This window comes from Arachis hypogaea, chromosome 16 (assembly GCF_003086295.3).
Source record: "Arachis hypogaea cultivar Tifrunner chromosome 16, arahy.Tifrunner.gnm2.J5K5, whole genome shotgun sequence".
NCBI classification, from domain to species: Eukaryota; Viridiplantae; Streptophyta; class Magnoliopsida; order Fabales; family Fabaceae; genus Arachis; species Arachis hypogaea.
Genome location: NC_092051.1, coordinates 13,631,864 through 13,655,133, shown reverse-complemented (window position 1 = coordinate 13,655,133; position 23,270 = coordinate 13,631,864). Strand labels below are relative to the sequence as shown.

The 23,270-nt window shown below is 32.3% G+C and overlaps 1 protein-coding gene across 1 annotated transcript; it reads left to right on the top strand.

Annotated features, from left to right (window-relative positions):
- The first annotated feature begins 21,566 nt into the window (after window positions 1-21,566).
- LOC140179993 (secreted RxLR effector protein 161-like) lies at window positions 21,567-22,142 on the top strand. The gene is made up of 2 exons (XM_072220368.1): window positions 21,567-21,922; window positions 22,010-22,142. Exons 1-2 carry the CDS (start codon window positions 21,567-21,569, stop codon window positions 22,140-22,142), a joined length of 489 nt encoding a protein of 162 aa, XP_072076469.1.
- The last annotated feature ends 1,128 nt before the right edge of the window (window positions 22,143-23,270 follow it).

The window sequence follows — 23,270 nt, the reverse complement described above, 5'->3', positions numbered from 1 at the left end:
TGCCTGCGTGCCGGATGTCTGACCACGTCTCCGGGCCGGCACGTCCTCCTGCATGATGGCGGTAATCTCCTCTAGAAACTGCTGACTCCCGAAGTCCGTATCAAGCGTATCTGAGGCAAGAAAGTCTGACCACTGTGATCCTGGAATAACCCATGGGGTACCCTCCTGCTGAGGCTGGTCATGGGCGGGTACACCAACGAAGTAATCTCCAAGAGGCCCCGACCCGAGTCCAGCGTCACCAGGGTCAGCCCCGTCACCCATACCTGACCCATACCACTCACCTCCATGTCCGCCATCGTGGGTACTAACACCAGCAACTGCAACAGTCCCTGCACCATCCCCGCCCACGGGCCCATGCTGATCGTCGTCAGGGTCACGACCAGGGTGGTCCGCCACACCACGCCCTCTCCGTCTCCCTCCCTGGCCTCGTCGTCCGCCTCCAGCGGGACCCGCATCATCGTCATCGTCCATAGCATGCTCAAGCCACCTCCAGTCACGCTGGCTCCGTCGTGTCCCCACACGAGCTCTCCTCTCAACCCGCCGCCTGTCCGGCACGTCCTCAGGACGATCTATGTCAGGAACTCGCCCAGCACCCCACTGTGAGGCCTCAACTGGAATAGGAACGGCTCTCGGATCCCCCAAGTGCATCTCCGGAGACAAGAACCTCTTTCCATACTGACTCCACCACTCGAGGAACTCATGCGACGGTCCAGGGTCGGCAACAACATCAAACCTCAGCACGGTCTCCGCACGGGAGTCCCAATAGAGATGCCACTTCTGCAAATGGTACGGGAACCATCGATCACCGCCTCTGCCGTCCTTCGACATCAAAAAGTCGATGTTCAGGGCGGGATTCGGATGGGGCTGGACCCCTCCGAACTGCGGAAGCACCCGATCTATCTGATGTCACTCTATGATGGCAAAGTAGATCAGCGACGTCACAGACCGCCACAATGCCATATGCCGAGGCTCCAAAGCCTCTGGATGCACAACCTGAAGTACGTCGGGGCTGCTGTACGGCATCCAGATAAACTGCACGAAGAACTATCAATTGTCAGGGCAACTCATGGACCCAACTCATAAAATGTGGTTAAATAAAGAAACTTATTAAGTAGAGTACTCACCTCCCTGTCCTGTAACCGGTCTATCCTCAGCCTCCACATCTACACTCTAGGACCCTTCTCGCTACCGGAAGGGTTGTAACCTGACCACCTACATCATACACGTGTCTTATGGCTACTTAAATGTGTGTTTAGGGTGTAACATACATTATTAATGAACATGGAGTTATGCATATTAAATTGAAATAGAGAAGGCTGAGTAGAGTACCTCGAGGCCAATGGCCAGCTGAACGTCTCATACCCTGCAGGCCTAAACCGAGGAAATCGCCAGAAGATCCAAGACTGAAGTAGCTGTAGTGGGCCCGCTAACTTGACCACATGTCTGTTCGCCACTCGACACATGCACCGGTACAACCATGCCAGTGCTGCAGACCCCTAGCTGTAGGTACCCATCTCCTCAAGCTTGGCTACGTAGGGAATCCATCTGATGTGAATGCGGTTGCCGCTTTTGTCGACAAACAGCTGCGTACCCAACAACATCATGATGTACGCACGGGCATATCTCCGCACAGTCTCGTCATCGGCTCCCTCGGAGCACTCTCCAAAAGTCTCCTGGAACCAGCTGCAGTTTACTGCGTACTTCTGAACCTGGCTGGGAGGAGGAATCACTCCAAGCAACTCCTGAAACCACACCCAAGCTGGACGGCCACCCTGGATGTATATCTGAAATTCTGATAGGCAGCCACTCACGTAACACCCGTCCACTGGCAAACCCAACTGGTACGCCACGTCCTGAAGTGTGATCGTGCACTCTCCGAACGGCATATGAAACGTGTGCGTCTCCGGACGCCATCGCTCGACAAAGGCACTGACAAGGGCCTCATCTAACTGGAACCATCTATCGTTCAGCCTGGCAAGATGGTATAATCCAGCCATCTGCAAGTAAGGAACGTATCTGTCATCGAGTCGCATGCCCTGCTGCCGCCTCATGCTCCTGATGCATCGCTGTGGCTGCGCATTACATGCACCACATTGTTAGAACCAGCTTCACAACCAATGACAAAAATACCCCAGACGATAAATTATCAACAGAAAATCATACCAAAATAAAACCGCATCAAATTCCATTAACGAGAACCACATGCAAAACAACTACCATAAACCACACAACTAAACCACTAACATGAAACAGTTAAACTTAAACCATTAATATAAAACAGCTAACATAAAACAACTAACACAAACCACTAACATAAAACGACTAACATAAACCACCAACATAAAACAACCAACATAAACCACTAACATAAAACAACTAACGTAAACCACTAACATAAAACAACTAACATGAAACAACTAACATAAACCACTAACTAAAAACAACTAACAAAAACCACATACTAAACCACCAACATAAAACAACCAGCATAAACCACTAACATAAAACAGGTAACATAAAATAACTAACATAAACCACAAATACAAACCACCAACTAAACCACCATCTAACCCGCATGCAAAACCTCTCTACTAAACCACTAGCAATACCACTACGATAAACCGCTAACATAAACCACCACTAAAACCGCATGCAAAACCACTAACTCAGATATACCGCTAGCACGAAGTTTTTTATGTACTAACCTCGTCGTTGATGACCCCGGCTATATGAGCAACTTCGTCCAACCGATATAACCTTGCCGGATCGTCCCCCATCGGCTGAGTATTCCGTTCAGGTCTTTGTCGGATCGAATCTGGGTCGTTTTCTCTGGGATTTGGTGGGGTAGGGAAGATGAACAATAGTTCGAATGAGGCTGATTCGAACTCCTTATATAGCCAAATAATGAGTAATTCGAACCAGGTTGGTTCGAATTACTATTGGAGCCAAATATTGAGTAATTCGAACCAGGGTGGTTCGAATTACTTGGTTCGCATTTACATGGATAATTCGAACAAGGCTGGTTCGAATTATGAGCAAGTGAAGTTCGAACCACCTTGGTTCGAATTATGTTCAACTCTTTCTTGGTAATTCGAACTGCCCTGGTTCGATTTATAGCTAAATGCAGTTCGAACCAACCTGGTTCGAATTACATTAAAATACAGTTTGGCTTATTGCTGAAACGATTTTCGTTTTGGCTGATATACGTAAATATGAAGTGATGTTGGCTTATTAGCATTTTTTGCCCATATATCTGTGGTACTAACTCTACACACTAATACAAACCAAATAAATAATCTAATTTAGAGTGAGACTATACCTTTTTAGATAGGTTTAATAAAACTAAAGTTAGTAATATCTTTTAATACTTTTTTTTTTTTTTTTTTGCAAAATCTATACAAAAGAATATTGTAATTTTTTTTTTTTTTTTGTAAAATCAAAGGTGTTCTCTCTGTATCTTGTCAATTTGGTTAACTGTCTCTTGTCAATTTGGCTAACTGTAAGGTACCATAAAGTTTATTTAAATATTCCATCTCCTATTCGAATAACTTTTGTTTCTACCCAAAGTTCTACACCCACTTTAACCTACTCTAAAAATCACATCTCCTTATAACAGATTCTTTCTGATTTACAAAAGAAAAAAAAGCCTTGGAAATGAGGCTTTTAAACTACCCACATTGTAGCTAATTATTCTTCAAAAATCTATGACTACTATTTTCTAGTTTCATAGATGGACCATTAATCATTTTCTCGCACCTATTGCTCCTTAATCTGTAATTACAAATGTCTTTCTATGACTCGATTATACTAGATATTATCTGAGTTGATATTGAGATCCAAATTATTACATAATCAAATAATTTTTTTAAAGTAGACAACTTTTTTTAGAGAATCACCACCATCATTTAAAGAAAATAATCATATTTTAATTATATTTAAAAATTTGTCATTACCAATAAATTACTACATATAAATAACTTTTGACATTTATTAAAATAAATTAGTGAGTTAATTACTAGATCAATTTAAGTTGGTTGGACTGCATCTTGATTTAATCATCCCAACTGGGTTTCCTATCGTCATTGGGCTGTCTTCAGTATGTTGTTAAGCCGTTAAGCGAAAATGAATGACAAAGGTAAAGAGAAAATAAAAATAAGAAATACCAAGAGAGTTTTAAAAGAAAAAGGCGAACTAGAAACTTCTTTAAATTAAATCTTAAATTAAACTTATCAGATAGAAAATGTTTATGCCACAACTTAGCTAATATATGTGTCTGGAAATTTAATTGAAACCTTGTACCGCACTATCCTAGTAATCTCATCGCTTTAAGCCTTGTTTATTGTTTCTTTGTTCAAAGCGTTGCGCATTATGTTTCCGAATCTAAGAATTCTGTTATTGATGATAACATTGTTGACTTAATATATTAGGAAAAAGTTTGGTAATAAGAAATTTTCGGTGATAATTAGTCAAAAATTTCTATAATTTATTTTATTTATATCACTTAATAACAGTTTTATTTTTTATCTCACTCTCTTATTATTCCACTTATCATATTCTTATCAACTTTACTTATTAATAATATTAATTATAATATCATATTTCTTATTATTAGACACTCTTGTAATCAATACTTAATATTCTTTTAATAATTTAATTTTTATATTTAAGAATACATTAAATATTAATAATAATAATAAGAATGGACGGTAATGATAATATACATTAATTGAGTTAATTATACTTGATTCTTTGTTTTCTTTAAGGCATTTAATATCAATCAATGGAAATACAAAAAAAAATCATTAATTTTTGTTTCTGTTAAGACATTTACTTGCACTTGTTTCTTTGTAATATATGCCTTTCATTAATTTGATTATGATCATTCAAAAATCATGACTATAATACCATTTGATACATGCTTCAAATGTTCGAGATATGAAGAGTTCAAGTATTATTTAGAAGATATTAGTTTACATTTTTAAAATATTTTAATTTAATTTGATGTATTTTGATTTTGTTTATTTAATTACTAGATTGGGTCTTATGTTTATGGGCTTTAGGATTTTCTTTGTTTGAACCTAATAAGAGGTTATAAATACCTCTTTAGTTATTGTAGTCGTAGCATAGAATGATTTAGAGGTTTAAAAACCCCTTTTTTGGTTTCGTAATGAAACCATGGTGTGGACAATTGAGGTTGAGGAGTCCCTCTCTTGTTACATCGGGGAATTGAGTAGAAGGTTGAGGAGTCCCTTCAATTCAATTTCCAAACTATGGCATTGACAAGTTAGGTTGAGGAGTCCCTTTTTTGTTGTGCCAAAAAATTGGGTAGAAAATAGAGTGATTCTCTTTGTACTCAATTTCAATATATCCTTTTTGTTTCTATTTCAATTTCAATGTATCTTTTTTTTATTCAGTTTGAATCTTTATTTTCTTGTTTATCTTTTATTTCTATTCAATTCTCCGATGCAACAAAAGAGGGACTCCTCAACCTCAATTGTCCACACCATGGTTTTATTACGAAACCAAAAAAAGGGTTTTTAAACCTCTAAATCATTCTATGCTACGACTACAATAACTAAGGAGGTATTTATAACCTCTTATTAAGTTCAAACAAAGAAAACCCTAAAACCCATAAACATAAGGCTCAATCTAGTAATTAAATAAACAAAATCAGAATACATCAAATTAAATTAAAATATTCTAAAAATGTAAACTAATATATTCTAAATAATACTTGAACTCTTCATATTTCGAACATTTGAAGCACGTATCATTCTCCTCCTCTTCAAAAAGATTCGTCCTCGAATCTTGTAGGTAGAAAAAAATAGTATATGAAAAGAACAATAATTACAGGAAGATACTTTTTTTTCTTCTTTTTGTATTTTTTTTTCTTTTTTTTTACACTGATATTTTTTTTATTTTTTTAAATAATAATAAAACACAAACAAAAAAAGAACACAAGAATTTAAAGAAAGACATGACAGACACTGGACTCTCTTTTTTTAATGATAAAAGAAGAACAAATATAGATTAATAAGAATTAATCTAATACCTGAGTTCTGATACCAAATGATAAAGAAATAAAAAGATAAACAAGATAATAATTGAAATTGAATAGAAAAGATACATTGAAATTGAAATAAAAACAAAAAAGATAGGTTGAAATTGAATACAAAGAGAATCACTCTACTTTCTACCCAATTTCTTGATGCAACAAGAAAGGGACTCTTCAACCTAACTTGTCAATGCTATAGTTTGGAAATTGAATCGAAGGGACTCCTAAACTTTTTACCCAATTCCCCGATGCAACAAAAGAGGGACTCCTCAACCTCAATTGTCCACGCCATGGTTTCATTACGAAACCAAAAAAGGGGTTTTTAAACCTCTAAATCATTCTATGCTACGACTACAATAATTAAGGAGGTATTTATAACCTCTTATTAGGTTCAAACAAAGAAAACCCTAAAGCCCATAAACATAAGGCCCAATCTAGTAATTAAATAAACAAAATCAAAATACATCAAATTAAATTAAAATATTCTAAAAATATAAACTAATATCTTCTAAATAATACTTGAACTCTTCATATATCGAACATTTGAAGCATGCATCACCATTGCAAGCAGAATAGTGTATAAGTCAAGAAATTTTACAAGAAGCGCATTTATCGTTGCAAATAGTATGGCATTTGAATTCGTCCTTAATACGGTACCTATGGTAGAAGGTGCTGATGAAGAATTTGAACAATAAACGGACTCACCCGACGAGGTTGTTGTCAGTCAACCAATTCTCGAGAATATGAAAAACCACACTAGCTTTGATAAGTTATGGTAATAAACTGATTTAATTTTTTTTTTTTTGTATTTTTATGTGCATTTATAATTATATTGTATACTAACTAAGTTCATACACATAACATTCATACGTACATATACATAACATCCATAATTACATACAACTAACATCTAAAAATTAAATTCATATTTATTAGATATTACATCCATACACATATCATTTTTTAGTTATTGCATATGTAAATATAAAGTTAACACAAATGTTTTTTAAATTTTATCATAATTGAATTTAAAAAAAAATATCAAATTCTTAAATTAATTTATTCAATTGATAAATTTATACATAACATCTATAAATTCATACACATAACATCCATAATTTCATGTTAATAACATCTATAATTTGTATTCATAATATTTATAATTTCATACCTATAATGTTTATAATTAATAAATTTTTATAATTAATATTATCAAATTTTAAACTATACGTCTTATTGTATTTTTCAAATTATTTCATATGTGTACTAATAGGCTATGATTTTAATTATTTTAATATTTTTATTTAATATTCATATGTATGCTTATTTATTGATTTTAATATGACGAGTTAATAATTTTTTTAAAAAATTATTTTTTAATTTTTGTTTATATTTTATATTTTATTTTTTATTTTTTAATAATCTATATGTAAAATATAAGATGTATAGTAGAAGTTGTTAAAAATTTTTAATTTAATTTCCATATTCTTTGCAGAGAATTATTGCATTTTAATGGATAATAATGTGATTGAGAGATGTTAGGGATTTGATTTGAAAGAAACTGAAATTAATTTTGGAAAGAACATTAATGATTCCAAACATGCAGCAAAATAGTAGATGATAAGGAGGATAAGTGATAAAGAGGTGTATATCACTTGCTTATCAAGAGAATAAAATTTTTTATGTAATATTCCTATATTGTAATTATTTTTTGGCTACCTAGCATCACCCATATATTAAACACAATATATAGAAGCAATCATAAACCTCAATTGAAGCATTGCAGAAAAAGTACTTGTATATTATTGTATATTATTGTTCATCATTATTATTTTATATGCAAATTCATATCACTTTTAGTCCATAATAATTAATAACAATTTGTAATATGGTTTTTGGTATACGTTCAAGAAAAACTCTTGAATAAAGAAAACAAATGGAACATACATTATTGCTCACACCTACCATAATTGAGGTGTTAAGGGAAGGTTTATACGAGCCAAAATCTTGCTCTATATATAAAGTAATTCTCTTCCATCATTGAAACTATTGCTAGCCTTGAAATGATTTTGTCGAGCACCAAACTTTATTCTTTCTCATGATTGAAGGCTTCTTTGGAAAATAAGCTAGAAACAATAGACTGTCAATAAAAGGCGATAGCACCATATATTCAATGTGAAATTCACAACCATTGACGAAGTGGTAGGTCCATTTCAATGTGTGATCGTTATTTCACTTAACGGGAAACTTCTTTTGTGATTGAAATTTGCCATATATACTAATCAACAAGCCTTTTTTTTTTCAAAATAGAAAAGAAAAAAAATGATCTTGTTTTCATTTCATTTTTCTTTGCCGATCATTTTCTTTTGTTGTGTATATATGTAGTGATAAAAGCAAGTAAACTATAATTGTGTCACCATATTGCTCTATAAGACTCATTTATCAATGCTATCCTCAAGAAGTGCCCCCATCTGCTCTAGTTTGGGCCAATTAATGCAATATCATTCACAGAACTGGACAAAAAAGAAAAGCCTTGAACAAAATTCAATTATACAAGTATATATCGATGCTATTTAAACATTATATTATATTTGTTTTTGCTGAGATTGGCCGGTGTATAACTCGTTCGCCGGTGAATACTTGTAAGCTCTCCGTCAAGATGAGGTATACGTCGGCAATGAGAGAACAAGGGGGTGGGTACCTGCAAAAGACACTCCGACGCTCAAGTCAGTAAGTGTTTAAGAGGTATATAATAATTCTATGAATATAGAATGTAAGACATGAAATGAAAGTTATCACGTGTTATGTTGTGTTTATAATAATTCTATGAATATAGAATGTATTATTGAGATTAGATATAGAAGGTTCTTTTTATAGGCATAAAATTGATTAATAGAATTGATGTTATGACCGTTTGGTCATTAAGATAGAAATGAAGGTCATTAAGTCGGTAATGAAGGTGTCAGTTACAAACAAAAGAATGAATGATAGTTAACGCCGAGTTATAACTCATAATGCATAATAAAGACTGAGTTATAAGGTGACAGATCACAGCCCCCAAGCTTTGTCCGCCGATCATATGATCCAGGCTAAGCTTAGAAAATAAAATGAGTTATAACTCGGTTAAAAGATAAGTGAATAATGATATGGTGAGCCCCCAAGCTTAGTCGGGTTATTATGTCGGCACTTATTCAAAAAATAATTGAGTGATAAGAGTCATTCAATCAAGATAGTTGTGTGGGGGATACTTTTCCGCTTCAGAACAATTTTAGCATTTGATTGTATATGAACTGAAAAGTTCAGAGATAGATATCCATTGACGGAATCGATTGTATGATCCGAGGATATAATGGTTAATTGTCTTGGGAATTTTTTCAGCCCACAACAACTTATTGATAAATTTCTCGCTCAAAGCAATTAGTTATTGAATATTTACAATTTATAGTGAAGGTCTGACATGAATAAGATAAATTGAGAAAACGAATAGGTATAAAGTCGCAACATATATTGAATAATATATATTGTAAAAGTAAAAGAGTTCAAAGTAGAAAAATATACCTTGAAAGTTGATAATTGTAGAGAAGAAGACGACATATATGAATGTCATACATGTCAAATGTGAATATTTGAATTTTGTTTTGTAAGACATGCTTTAATTTGATAATAAAGCAATAAGATAACAGTTATTGAATGATACATTTAGCATAATGTTTCTGGCAATTATAGTATGACAAGGGATATTCTTCGTGCAATAATAGTAAATTGCCTATTTAATTTTCTACATTAAACAAATAGTAACATAAAATTTAATAGCATAAAGTGAATAAGTGTAACAGTTATATATAATTGATATATAATTAATTTTTGATGGAATCCAATTTTAAGATTTGAACTCATCATTACTGTCATTTAATTGTATAAATGAAATCATTAAGCAATAAGAATATAGCACCTAATGAAATAAAAATTCAATTGACATAGTTGTTATATGTCATTATTGTATAAAACATATATTGAGGTTTGAATATAACTAATAAATCAGTAAATATTAGTTACACAAAATATAAATGCAAAAATATATGTGAATAAAATAAATAAGGTTATTTGTGTAAGTAGAGAACTTTGAAAAAGTAAGCAAAATTGATAAGTGAGTTTGTGCTCGGATTGATTGAAAACCGAGTTTGTTCTCGGATTGATTGAAAGCCGAGTTTGTTTTCGGATTGGTTCATTGATCGATTATGAGATGTGAAATATTATGATACGTAAAAATGAAGCAATTTGAATGTATAAAATACATACTTTATAAAAAGTTACGATAGATTAAAATTTGATAAGAGGTATTAAATAAAATATTAAATAAGATTGTTGAGATTGGTTCAAAATTTTGAATGTAAATCAAGTTTTATGAACCTAAGGGGAGTAGGAATTATTTTACTCGTCCCCACAGACGGCGCCAATTGTTCTTGCTGAGATTGGCCGGTGTATAACTCGTTCGCCGGTGAATACTTGTAAGCTCTCCGTCAAGATGAGGTATACGTCGGCAATGAGAGAACAAGGGGGTGGGTACCTGCAAAAGACACTCCGACGCTCAAGTCAGTAAGTGTTTAAGAGGTATATAATAATTCTATGAATATAGAATGTAAGACATGAAATGAAAGTTATCACGTGTTATGTTGTGTTTATAATAATTCTATGAATATAGAATGTATTATTGAGATTAGATATAGAAGGTTCTTTTTATAGGCATAAAATTGATTAATAGAATTGATGTTATGACCGTTTGGTCATTAAGATAGAAATGAAGGTCATTAAGTCGGTAATGAAGGTGTCAGTTACAAACAAAAGAATGAATGATAGTTAACGCCGAGTTATAACTCATAATGCATAATAAAGACTGAGTTATAAGGTGACAGATCAATATTCATGACTCCCAAAAAAAAAAAAAAAAACATTATATTATATTTGTTCTTGCTGAGGTTAACCGGTGTATAGCTCGTTCGTCGATGAATGTCTTCAAGTTTCTCCTCAGGATGAGTTATACGTCGGCAATGAGAGAACAAGAGGGTGGGTACCTGCAAAAGACACTCCGACGCTCAAGTCAGTAAGTGTTTAAGAGGTAGATAATAATTCTATGAATATAGAATGTAAAATATGAAATAGAAGTTATCATGTGTTGTGTGTAATAATTCTATGAATATAGAATGTATTATTGAAATTAGATATAGAAGGTTCTTTTTATAGGCATAAAATTGATGAATAGAATTGATGTTATGACCGTTTGGTCATTAAGATAGAAACGATGGTCATTAAGTCGGTAATGAATGTGTGAGTTACAAGCAAAAGAATGAATGATAGTTAACGCCGAGTTATAACTCATAATGCATAATAAAGACTGAGTTATAAGGTGACGGATCAATATTATATTACAGTAAGTGTTTATTTGGTATACTACTTAATAATTAATATAAAATCCAGTAACGAAGAAGATGAACTTTGTATCAAAATAGAAGTCACGCTGAAATTAAAAAATAATAAGAAAAGATATAATGAAAATTACCATTTGATGATCAATTGGGTATTACAAGTTTAGAACATACATTATATACTTCAATAATAATAGTATCAACTTGTTCGTCCTCTTCTCTTGTTTTCATTTATTTTTCATTGGACATTGCTGGTGAAGACAATTAATTACAGACAAAATTGTACTAATAACAAATTTTTATCCTACTAAGTGAGGTCGACTACATCCAAAATAGCGTATGAAATGATTATGGTCTATCTAGTACCAATGACTCAGCAATGATTACATCCCAGCAAATGGAGGAATTAAACGCTGTCATTGTGTCATATCATGTATCATGTCTACGGAAAGATTGTTGGTTCGTAGATCTTCTTTAACCACCTTATGATCATTTTAGGTTGTTCATTTTTTATCTCATCTATCTTTCTATTTAGGTACTTTGCTATTTTTTTTTCTACAAATCTAAATTATTTAAAACAAAATTTTATTATTTTTTTAAAATAGACAAAATTGTACTAAAAGGAGGAAAAACCCAATTGAGCATGCAATTCCCACCTATAATCTCCCAATAATGGAACATGTAAAAAACAGGTATAATAAGCTTTAAGTTTTGGTAGCTAGTTGGTAGGTAGAATATAAATACATGGGTAGTAGTAGTGCGCTGCGCTGTTGATAAAATATAATAGTGTGTATTTTGGCAATTCCTAGTTCCCACTATAAGTTTATAACCTCATCACCGCCAGAGGATTATTTAGTCCAATGAATTCTTCTATCCAAACCCTTTGAGTTATTTATTTATTTATTAAACTTGAACAACTAATCATTTGAAGATGTTTTCACCTAAAAATAATGATAGAAAATCGTTGGATAATTTAATATATTTGACTAAAATTTTTAATATAATACATATCATCAATATTTTAACTATTATTTTTATATAAAAATACTTTCGTATAAATAATCACTTTCATTGCTCCATCAGGCTGGCCGCATGTTAAGTTATTGCTTCATTCAACATTCTATTCATCACTACTTGATCTTTGATCAATTCTATTATCTATTTTTGTTTATGATTGCATGGACAAGCAGCTGAGGATTAATTATATAATATTGCAGACTACTTTCCAATTTTCTGTCGCCACTGCCTTAATATTTGGTCATTCATTGACCTTCATCATTAATTAATGTTATAATATATATAGAATTTAATTTTAATGTCATTGTCGGTGAAAAATTATTTTATATGTGTATCCAATCACATTATATCACATTAACAAAAATAACTAATTTTTATATGAGATAAGTATTGTTTTGGTTCCTGACGTTGAGGATCAGAATCAAAACCGTCCTCAACATAATTTTTTATTTAGAATCATTTTTAACGTTTTTTCCCACATTAAAATCGTCCTTTTAACATTTTTTGACAAAAATGCTTTCCACCACCACCAGCACCTTTATTTCCACCACCACCAGCACCCTTATCTCCACCACCAAGAAAAACAACATCAATGAAATCAACACAAATTCAACAAATCAAAGAATCAGAAATTCAACAAATCAACACAAATTTAACAACCAAATCAACACACAACAACAACAATAAAATCAGAAAATAACAAATCAAAATTAGAAGTAGAGACAGTCACAGAAGCAAAAGCAAAGGCAGTCACAGAAGGAGAAGCAGATGCTCAAGCAGAAGCAGAAAGCAGAGGCCAAAGCGAAGAAGAAGCAGATGCAGAAGCCGAAGAAGAAGAAGAAGCAAAAGAAGAAGCAGATTAAGAAGAAGAAGCAGATGCAGAATCACCAGCGCTTCCCCGATGGCAGCTCGTGGGCGAATCGGCGGCGATGGCTCAGCGGCGTGGTCTCCCGATCGATGACGACGCGACGGCGGCGGCGAGCCCTAGCAGCGCCGGCGCATCTCCTTTTCCTCTTCTCCTCTTCCCCGTCGTAGCCCCTCTCTCCTTTCTTCTTTCTTTCGGCAACGGCGACGACGACGACAACTCTAAGCTTCGCCGACGCCGTCCCCTCCCCCACTTCTCCTTCCCCTTCCCCTTCCCCCTCTTCCTTTTCCCTTTCCCCTTTCCCCTTTCCCTCCCCTCCCCCCTTCATGTTTCCTCTCCCCTAAAACGCGTTCCTTTTTTATTTTTTTTTTAATTTTTATAATTTTTTTATTAAAATAGGGGTAGTTTAGGAATAAAATTAAAAATTTTATTAAAAAGAACGATTTTAATACAAAAAAATTACGAATGATTCTAAATAAAAAATTACGTTGGGGACGGTTTCGATTCTGATCCTCAACGTTAGGGACCAAAATAATACTTATCCCTTTTTATATTGATCGTATAAATAGTCATCCAAAAGAACAATTGTAAACTTATGATTATACAACTGTATAAAATATTTTATACTGTCATTACATCAAAATTAAACATATATATGTTGGAATTCTAAAATTTTTTAACTCCAAAACTATTTACGTTAAATTAAAATATATATATATATATGAGAGAAGAATCATATTTGAATTTTTGAACATAAATAAAAACGTTTAACTTTTATAATTCTTTAATCTTTCTCAACTAAAATATACGGAATCTTTATTTTAAACTGAATAACAATTCTCTAATGACATAAAGATTGTGAAGTAATTTTGGTATACTAAAAATCAAAATTCTAGAATTCTATTTATATATTTGGCTATTAGTTCTCATTAAATCCTAAAAGGCAAAGTAAATTTGGTTTTATTCTCATTTAAACCAAAATAAAAATAATAATAACGTATTTTATTTAACATTTATAACAATAAATGAGATCATATATATATATATATATATATATATATATATATATATATATATATATATATAACCGTATGAGTAGAAATTAGAAAAATTTCAAGGTTCATTAGTATTCGTTATATATAGAAAAGAAACAAATTACATAAAAGAAAAAGTCTAGGAGGACAACAACTTTGTTAAATTCTGGTCAGCATGTAACCAGCAAAGAAAAGTGAGCCATTGGATGAGATCTCACACCAATTTTAGACCATTAAAACCATCATTGATGGCTATTTGATGGCTACAAATCACAAAAATTACTGCCCCTAGCATTCCTCTTATTTGTTCCATTTTATTTACTCCATACAAGTTGCACACACGGGCAACGGGGAATTGAATAATGAAACCTTTCTGAAGATGGATATTCACACCATGTGACACTAATGACAAAATGGATATTCGGATCTGTTTACTTTGTTTTCTACTTCTTACACTTTACAAAGTGTTTGACGCTGAGTGATTACCGAGTACCGACTAGGCGACTAGAGTGGCTACCATTGTTTCAACCAAAATTTTGTGGTATACCAGTTACAACCGGGTAATAATCATTATGACTGAACGCAATTGTGTGTGGCTTAAATTGGACTTATAATTAAAGTTAAGACTAAAGGGAAAGTGCCACTTAATAGTTAATATAAATGATTAAGTGCATGCGAAAGCGAACTCACATCCATGTAGAAGCACCCTAAAATATTCCTTCCTTGAACAAAAGGAACTATAAAAAAAAGAGGGATACATACTTCGTGTGATTACATATAGGAAAACGTGGCTATTTACCCAAAGACATAGTTGGAGTAAAATTTGGTATATGATTTTATATGTTAAATTAAATTATTTAACGTAATATATATTTACATTTTAACTATTATATATTCACATGAAAATAAAAACATCATTTATTATTAATTTTTAATATATGTATGTTATTTAATAAACGACCATAAAATATATTTAAGGTGCCATGTGAACATACAAGAATTTATTACCAAGAATTGGGCTCCATAGTATTTAAAATTTTTAAGATCTTATTTGATGATCGAAAATTATTACAAATTTTAGATATGGGTGGCTAAGTGGATAATCCATTCCGTTCCACCAAGTAAATTTAGTTTGCTTTGCTTTTTGGTGGACCGATGGATTAGTTCGCTTAATTTAAAAAAAATTAATAAAATTAATTAAAAATAATATAAAAATTAATAATTAAAAAATTAAATATAAATAAAAAATAATCAAATTATTATACAATTTTTTTTATTATTTTCTTTCAAATTTTTAACTTTAATAATTATTTAAAATAATATTCGTCAATAGAATCATATTTATTTTAAAAAACAATTCACATAATTTGAGTGTATATATAAAAGTGTAAAATAAAATAAATAAAGTTAATAACAGAAAAAAAAGTTCAAAAATTATATAATTGTTAACTTTTAAGAAATATTTTAAGTGCATCGAAGAGCACCAATATACCAGTTGTTTTAACCGTTAATTTTAATTAATATATATTATATATATTTTTTATAAGTCAGATCAACAGTTAAAACAATTGGTACACTGATACTCCCGGTGCACTTGAAATGTTTTCTAATTTTTATACCCTAATCATCCTTGAAAAATGCTATATGCATCATATTTGGATATATTTTATTTTTTTTATATTAAAAACGATAGATAAGAAGAAAAATAAAAAATATTTTATAAGTTGTAACACAAAAATATAAATATAAGAAAAAACGTGTATTGTTTTACGGGCCTACTAGAAGACGAACTCAATCAGATTACAGTACTTACCGTTGACCAATTCCCAATTTTTTGGCAACATTATTTGTCCGTATCTGTTTGTTGTACCCTAAGTCCGAACCTCAACCACACAAGCAAAGAGGGATTGGATGAAACCCATAGAAATAACTCGAGCCATAGCCATACATACCCTACAATGATATCCATTTGAAAGCAAGCTAAGGTAGAAGAGTGATACATCATATTAGTGACACATACATCAACCCTGACCCTCCCCTGCCAATTCTATTATCTTTGATATGATCGCTTATTTTGACTTCCTATTTCTTATATGGACACTCAAGTAAAGCTCTTAACTTTTTAATTTTTTATAGTTGAAGATGTGTCTAAATAATAATAATAATAACAATAAAAACACTCCAAGATCACTTTATCTATGTATTGACTCCATGTGAAATGTTATCTGATCTGCTAATGCGTGCTTCTCTGCAAAGAAAAGTATTTACTGCAAATGATACAAGCAGCACCCACTCATCACTGTATAAGATCACATTGAAATGCAATTACCACCTATTACAGATGAAGTGATATTGCACTCACTTATTCACATGACCTAGTTTTTTTATTTGTGGCAATAGTTGACTCAATAATATTCCAGCAATTAGAAAGTGACAGTGATGATTTTTCGGAATTCTCAAATTATTTATGTGCTGCTACGTACGTTACCATAATTACCAGCAAATGAAATTTCTTTGAATTGCAAACAAAGAAAGAAAGAATGCTTTCTTTGCTGAGTGAAGTACTAATGCTTAGAATTTTTATTCTTGGTCCAATTTGTTAATATAGAAATTAGTTTAGGTGGTGTTATAATTATTAATTAATTATATTAGCAATTGGTTTTTCTTTGATGAAAAAAATACGACTATTCATAAACTTTATTAAGTTTGGGTCTCCAATTCTGATGACAATAACAAACAAACACACTTTGATTCCATCTGAGTTTGTGATTCAAGAATTAGAAGTTTCTAAATTAAATCAAAGAATTTATTGGCAATGACTGGAGGTACGCAAATTACTGATTTTATAAAATATCTAACATGTGGTATCAGAATAAAATTGTCTCTACCTTACCATTTTAAAATTTAATTACTGTGCATTATTTTGATAAATTGTTTTCAAAGAAAAGTGTATAGTATGAATTTTGGAATAAGTAAAAAAGAAACCATTGAAATTGAAATTGATGCACCATAAGAAGTAAGAAGGATTCTTCATAATAGTATAATTTTCTATGATTTCTTAAGTTTTCTTATTCTTGAATATAAAAATAAAAAATAAAAAAAAGAGAGAAGAATAAAGGGAAGACGGTGGAAGAGAGAAGACAAAAAGAACTTGTTTCAAAATTTAAATTTGTTATAAAAATTTAAATTTTGGTTGGAGTGAGGTTTGAACTTGGTTGGATCTTCTAAATATTGGCAAAATAGTTGTCCACTAGATCATCTTCACTTTTAATATTAATCATGTTATTGAATTTATTTATTTAATGATTATATTTGTATGCAATATAAATTCTTCCGCTGCATATCATATTGTGATTAATATATGATTTATTGAGGATCCTTGATAATAATTATATTTAAAGAAATCACATAAATATTAATGAGATATATTGTAATTGTTGTGAATTATATAATAAATTTACCCGCAGAAATTTATTATGTTATTCACATATAATTAGATTGAAATAGAAAATATTTCTTACTTCTTAATTAGCCTACAAGTATTAAGAAGTAGTATTTTATTTTCTAGTTTCAATACTTTAGTTAATATAGTGAATATTATGTGTTAAAATCTTTACCCATAGGTAGATTTTAATGACACTATGATTCATATTTATTTTGATATGACTTGCATTGGCATGTATTATCATATATTATAGATTTTGATGTGCCTATTTAAAGTTGAGTAATGTTAGCATGATTTATTATTTACAGCAGTAATGATATCATGATATCTGAAACTGTATCTGAAGTTCATTTGTTAAGTGGTGACAATTATAAAGAATGAAAAGATAAGATTCTCTTTCACTTAGGGTGTGCAGACCTTGACTGTGCTCTTCGTAGGGAAGAGCCTCAGACACCTACTGATGCTAGTTCTCAAGCCGAGGTAGCATTATACAAACGGTGGGAGAAATCCAACCGTTTAAGTATGCTGTTCATTAAGTCTCGTATTTCAGCTAGTATCCGAGGTTCAATTCCTGATTGTAGGAATGTCAAGCTAAGGATTATATGAAGGCTATTGATAAACAGTTTGAGTCTTCTAGTAAGGCACTTGCAAACACCCTAATGGCACAATTCTCATCTATGAGTCTTACCGGCGTAAGAGGTGTGCATGAACACATCATGAGGTTGAGAGACATTGCAGCATAACTAAAAGGTTTAGAGGTTGAGACCTCTGACTCATTTCTGGTGCATCTTATTCTGAATTCTCTTTCTGCCCAGTACGGACCATTTAAGATTTCTTATAACACACATAAGGAAAAATGGTCCATTAACGAATTACTGGTGATGTGTGTGCAAGAGGAAGGAAGGCAAATTCAGGAATTTGGTGAAAGTGCACTATTAGTGAGAAATGAGGGTGGTAAAAAGCAAGCTCATAAGAAGAAAGGAAAGGATATTGTATCCTATCCTATGAAGAAAGAAAGTGCACAGTATTTTTTTTGTAAAAAGAAATGACACATGAAGAAGGAGTGCCCAAAATTTAAAGTTTGGCTTGAAAAGAAAGGTACTAACCTTTGTGATCTTATTCCTTCAGTGTGTTTTGAATCTAATTTTGTTAAAATATGTCATGACACTTGGTAGATTGATTCTGGTGCTGAAATTCATATTTCAAATACCATACAGGGTTTCATAAGGAAAAGAAAACCGATAAGAAGTGAATTGAGCATCTATATGAACAATCGGATGCGTTCATGTGTGGAAGCTGTTGGAACATTTATGCTTGTATTAAGTATTGGTTGTATTTTAGATTTAGAAAAAAACCTTTTATATTCCAAACTTTTCTAAAAATTTGATTTCTTTATCTAAACTTGTAAAACAAGGATTATATATAAAATTTTATGATGATTCTGTTGACATTATTAAAAATTCTAGTATTATTGGATGTGGTACTTTAATTGGTGATTTATTTAAAGTCCATTTAGCTAATAATGTTCCATCTGGTCTTATGGTTATGCATGGTAATGGTATGAATGAAAAATCCTCCATGTTGTGGCATCGAAGGTTGGGACACATTTTCATTGAGAAAATGAAAAAATTAGTAAGCGATGGGGTTCTTAAACCTCTAGAATTTACTAATTTTGATACTTGTATTGATTGCATTAAGGGAAAGCAAACCAAAAAGTCTCAAAAAGGTGCTAAGAGGAGTTCTGACATATTAGAAATAATTCACACTAACATATGTTGTCCTGATATGTCGTTAAGTGGTCAGAAATACTTCATCTCATTTATTGATGATTATTCACGATATATGTATCTCTATATGATTCATAATAAATATGAGGCATTGTGCGCTTTTAAAGTTTATAAAGCTGAAGTAGAGAAACAATGCGAAAAATAAATTAAGATCGTGAGATCAGATAGAGGTGGAGAATTCTACGGGAGATATACTGGAAGTGGACAAGCACCTGGTCTATTTGCAAAGTATCTTCAAGAGTATGGTATTGTGGCACAATACACCATGCCTGGCACACCAAATCAAAATGGTGTAACTGAAAGAAGAAATAGGAATTTATTGGATATGGTGAGAAGTATGCTTAGCAACTCCAATCTTCCTTTATCCATGTAGAGTGAAGCCCTTAAGACAGCTGTGTATATATTAAATAGAGTTCCAATAAAGGCAGTTTCTAAAATGCCATTTGAGCTATGGAAAGGTTGAAAACCTAGTTTGAATCACATACGCATTTGGGGTTGTCCTGTTGAAGTTCGGGTTTATAATCCACAAGAAAGGAAGTTAAACCCAAGGATGATAAGTGCCTATTTTATCGGCTATGCAGAAAAGTCTAAAGGTTACAGATTTTATTATTCTTCCCATTCAAGTAAAATAGTTGAATCTAGAAATGTAAGGTTTTTAGAGCATGATGTGAAAAGTGAGAGAAATCATCCTTTTAAAGTTGTTGCGAATGATAATGTTTGTCAAACCTCTCCATGTACAAGAGTGATTGTTCAATACAATGCCCATACAGATAGGATCAATGTAGAACAACCTATTACTAATGTTCCACATCATGAAGATAATGTTCAAGTAGATCATATGGTGGAGGATCAAACTCTTCATAATGAAAATATTGTTCAAGAACATATTGCTTAAGAGCAACTTCAAGAAGAGGGAGAACCTGTTATGCCACCACCTTTACAAGAGGTTGATGATGCAACATTAAGAAGATCAATAAGAATAAGAAAGCCTGCAATTTCTAGTGACTATGTAGTGTATCTTGTTGAGTCTGACTATGATGTTTGTGATGAAAATGACCCAACGACATTTTCACAAGCAATAGAAAGTCGTAATTCCAATTTCTGGCTAGATGCTATGAAGGATGAAATGAATTCTATGGCGGATAACCAAGTTTGGGATCTTGTAGAATTGCCTAATGGAGAAAAAGGTCATTGGCTGTAAATGGGTCTTTAAGACCAAGAAGGATTCATTAGGCAATATTGAACGCTACAAGATTCGACTTGTTGCCAAAGGATTTACTCAAAGGGAAGGAGTTGACTACAGGAAAACCTTTTCTCCTGTTTCAAAGAAAGACTCTTTCCGCATCATTATGGCATTGGTAGCACACTTTGACATGGAATTGCATCAAATGGATGTGAAAATGGCCTTCCTTAATGGAGATTTGGAAGAAGAAGTCTATATGAGACAACCCGAAGGATTTATCTCAAGTGCTGGTAAGGAGTTAGCTTTTAAGCTTAAGAGAACAATGTATGGTTTTAAGCAGGCTTTCCGACAGTGGTATTTGAAATTTCACAATGTGATTTCTTCATTTGAGTTCATTGAGAATATTTCTGATCAATGTATATATCACAAGGTTAGTGGGAGCAAGATCATATTTCTCATCTTATATGTAGATGATATTTTGCTTGCAACAAATAATTTAGGGTTCTTACATGAAGTGAAACAATTTCTCTCTAGACATTTTGATATGAAAGATATGGGTAATGCATCTGATGTCATTGGCATAAAGATTCATAGAGATAAACATAAAGAAATTTTAGGTTTATCTCAAGAAGCCTATATTAATAAAGTTCTTGAGAGGTTTAAAATGAAAAATTGTTCACCAAGTGTTACACCTATTGTGAAAGGTGACAAATTCTGTTTAGATTAATGTCCCAAAAATGAACTTGAAAAGAAACAAATGCAAAATATTCCTTATGCTTCAGCCGTTGGAAGCCTAATGTATGCTCAGGTCTGTACAAGACCTGACATTGCTTTTGCTGTTAGCATATTAGGAAGATATCAAAGTAATCTAGGAATTATCCATTGGAGAGCTACAAAAAAGGTCTTAAGGTACCTTCAAGGGATCAAGAACTTCATGCTTACATATAGACGAACCGACAATTTGAAAATTGTTGAATACTCAGATTCAGACTTGACGGGATGTGTTGATTCTAGGAAGTCAACGTCAGGATACATCTTCATGCTTGCTGATGGAGCAGTATCTTGGAAGAGTGCAAAACAATTACTTGTAGTCACTTCTACCATGGAAGTCGAGTTTATTGCTTATTTTGAGATTACATCATAAGGTGTTTGGTTAAAGAATTTCATCTCTGAATTTAAGATTATGGATTGTATCTCTAGGCCATTGAGAATATATTGTGACAATTCAGCTGCTGTATTTATGGCTAAGAATAATAGAAGTAGTAGTCGAAGTAAGCACATCGATATTAAGTACTTAGCCATTAAAGACCGAGTTAAGTCTAATGAGGTATAGATAGAGCATATTAGTACTAAACAGATGACAGCAAATCCTTTGACAAAAGGCATGCCACCAGGATTGTTTAAGGATCATGTTACTAGTATGTGTTTATGTTCTGTAACGTCACTTATATGACTTATGTTATATCATATGACATATTTGGATATGAAATTCTTATTATTGTTTATTTCTCATTTGGTCAATATATATGCGCATACATGATTGAGAATGACAAATAAAATTCAGTGAAGGGCCTAGAATAAGCATTGGGCTTATTCCTACAGAAATACCACATAAAGAGTTTATTCACTTAGGAGATGTTACATTGTAATACGTAGAAGGTAATACTCGATTAATGAGAACCTACCGCTATGATTTGTGTAATTTGTCTAAATTGTTTAAACATAATATGTAATTACAAACTATACGTAACAAATGTTGGATTAAGTGGGAGAATGTTAGAATTTTTATTCTAATTGTGGTCCAATTTGTTAATATAGAAATTAGTTTAGGTGGTGTTGTAATTATTAATTAATTATATTAACAGATGATCTTTTCTGTGATGAAAAGAACACGAATGTTCATAAACTTTATAAAATTTGGGTTTTCAATTCTGATGACAATAACAAACAAATACACTTTGATTCCATCTGAGTTTGTGATTCAAGAATTGGAAGTTTTTAAATTAAATTAAAGAATTTATTGACAATGGCTGGAGGTACACAAATTACTGATTTTATAAAATATCTAACACTGACAAGATAGAAATCATACTTCTTGCAACACTGCTTGCCACCACGAGATTCTTTGTAATGAAATAGACTCCATTCAATTTTATTTTGTTTTTCAATTGGAGAAGTCCATCTACTTTACCAGTATGGTGGTAGATCCAAATATATTGATGGGGTTGACGTTGTAATGATATTCAGTATCCTTAATCCCAAAGCAACCTTATAATTAGCAATGATGAAAACGGGTATATACTAGAATCTAGTGACATAAATATATCAGGTTTCAATTATGTTTGTTGGCAAATGGGTTGTAGTTGAGGATAGTACCTAATAAGCTCATTGATCACCTTATTATACAATAATGTATAAGAAAGACGATTACATTGTTCTAAATTTCTAATCACTGCACTGA

Excerpts from the sequence above, each read along its gene's own strand:
- LOC140179993 (XM_072220368.1), top strand. The coding sequence starts at position 21,567 with ATGCAAAATATTCCTTATGCTTCAGCCGTTGGAAGCCTAATGTATGCT. Across the intron at positions 21,923-22,009 it reads ACTTCTACCATGGAAGTCGA|GCCATTGAGAATATATTGTG; the intron begins GTTTATTGCTTA and ends TTGTATCTCTAG.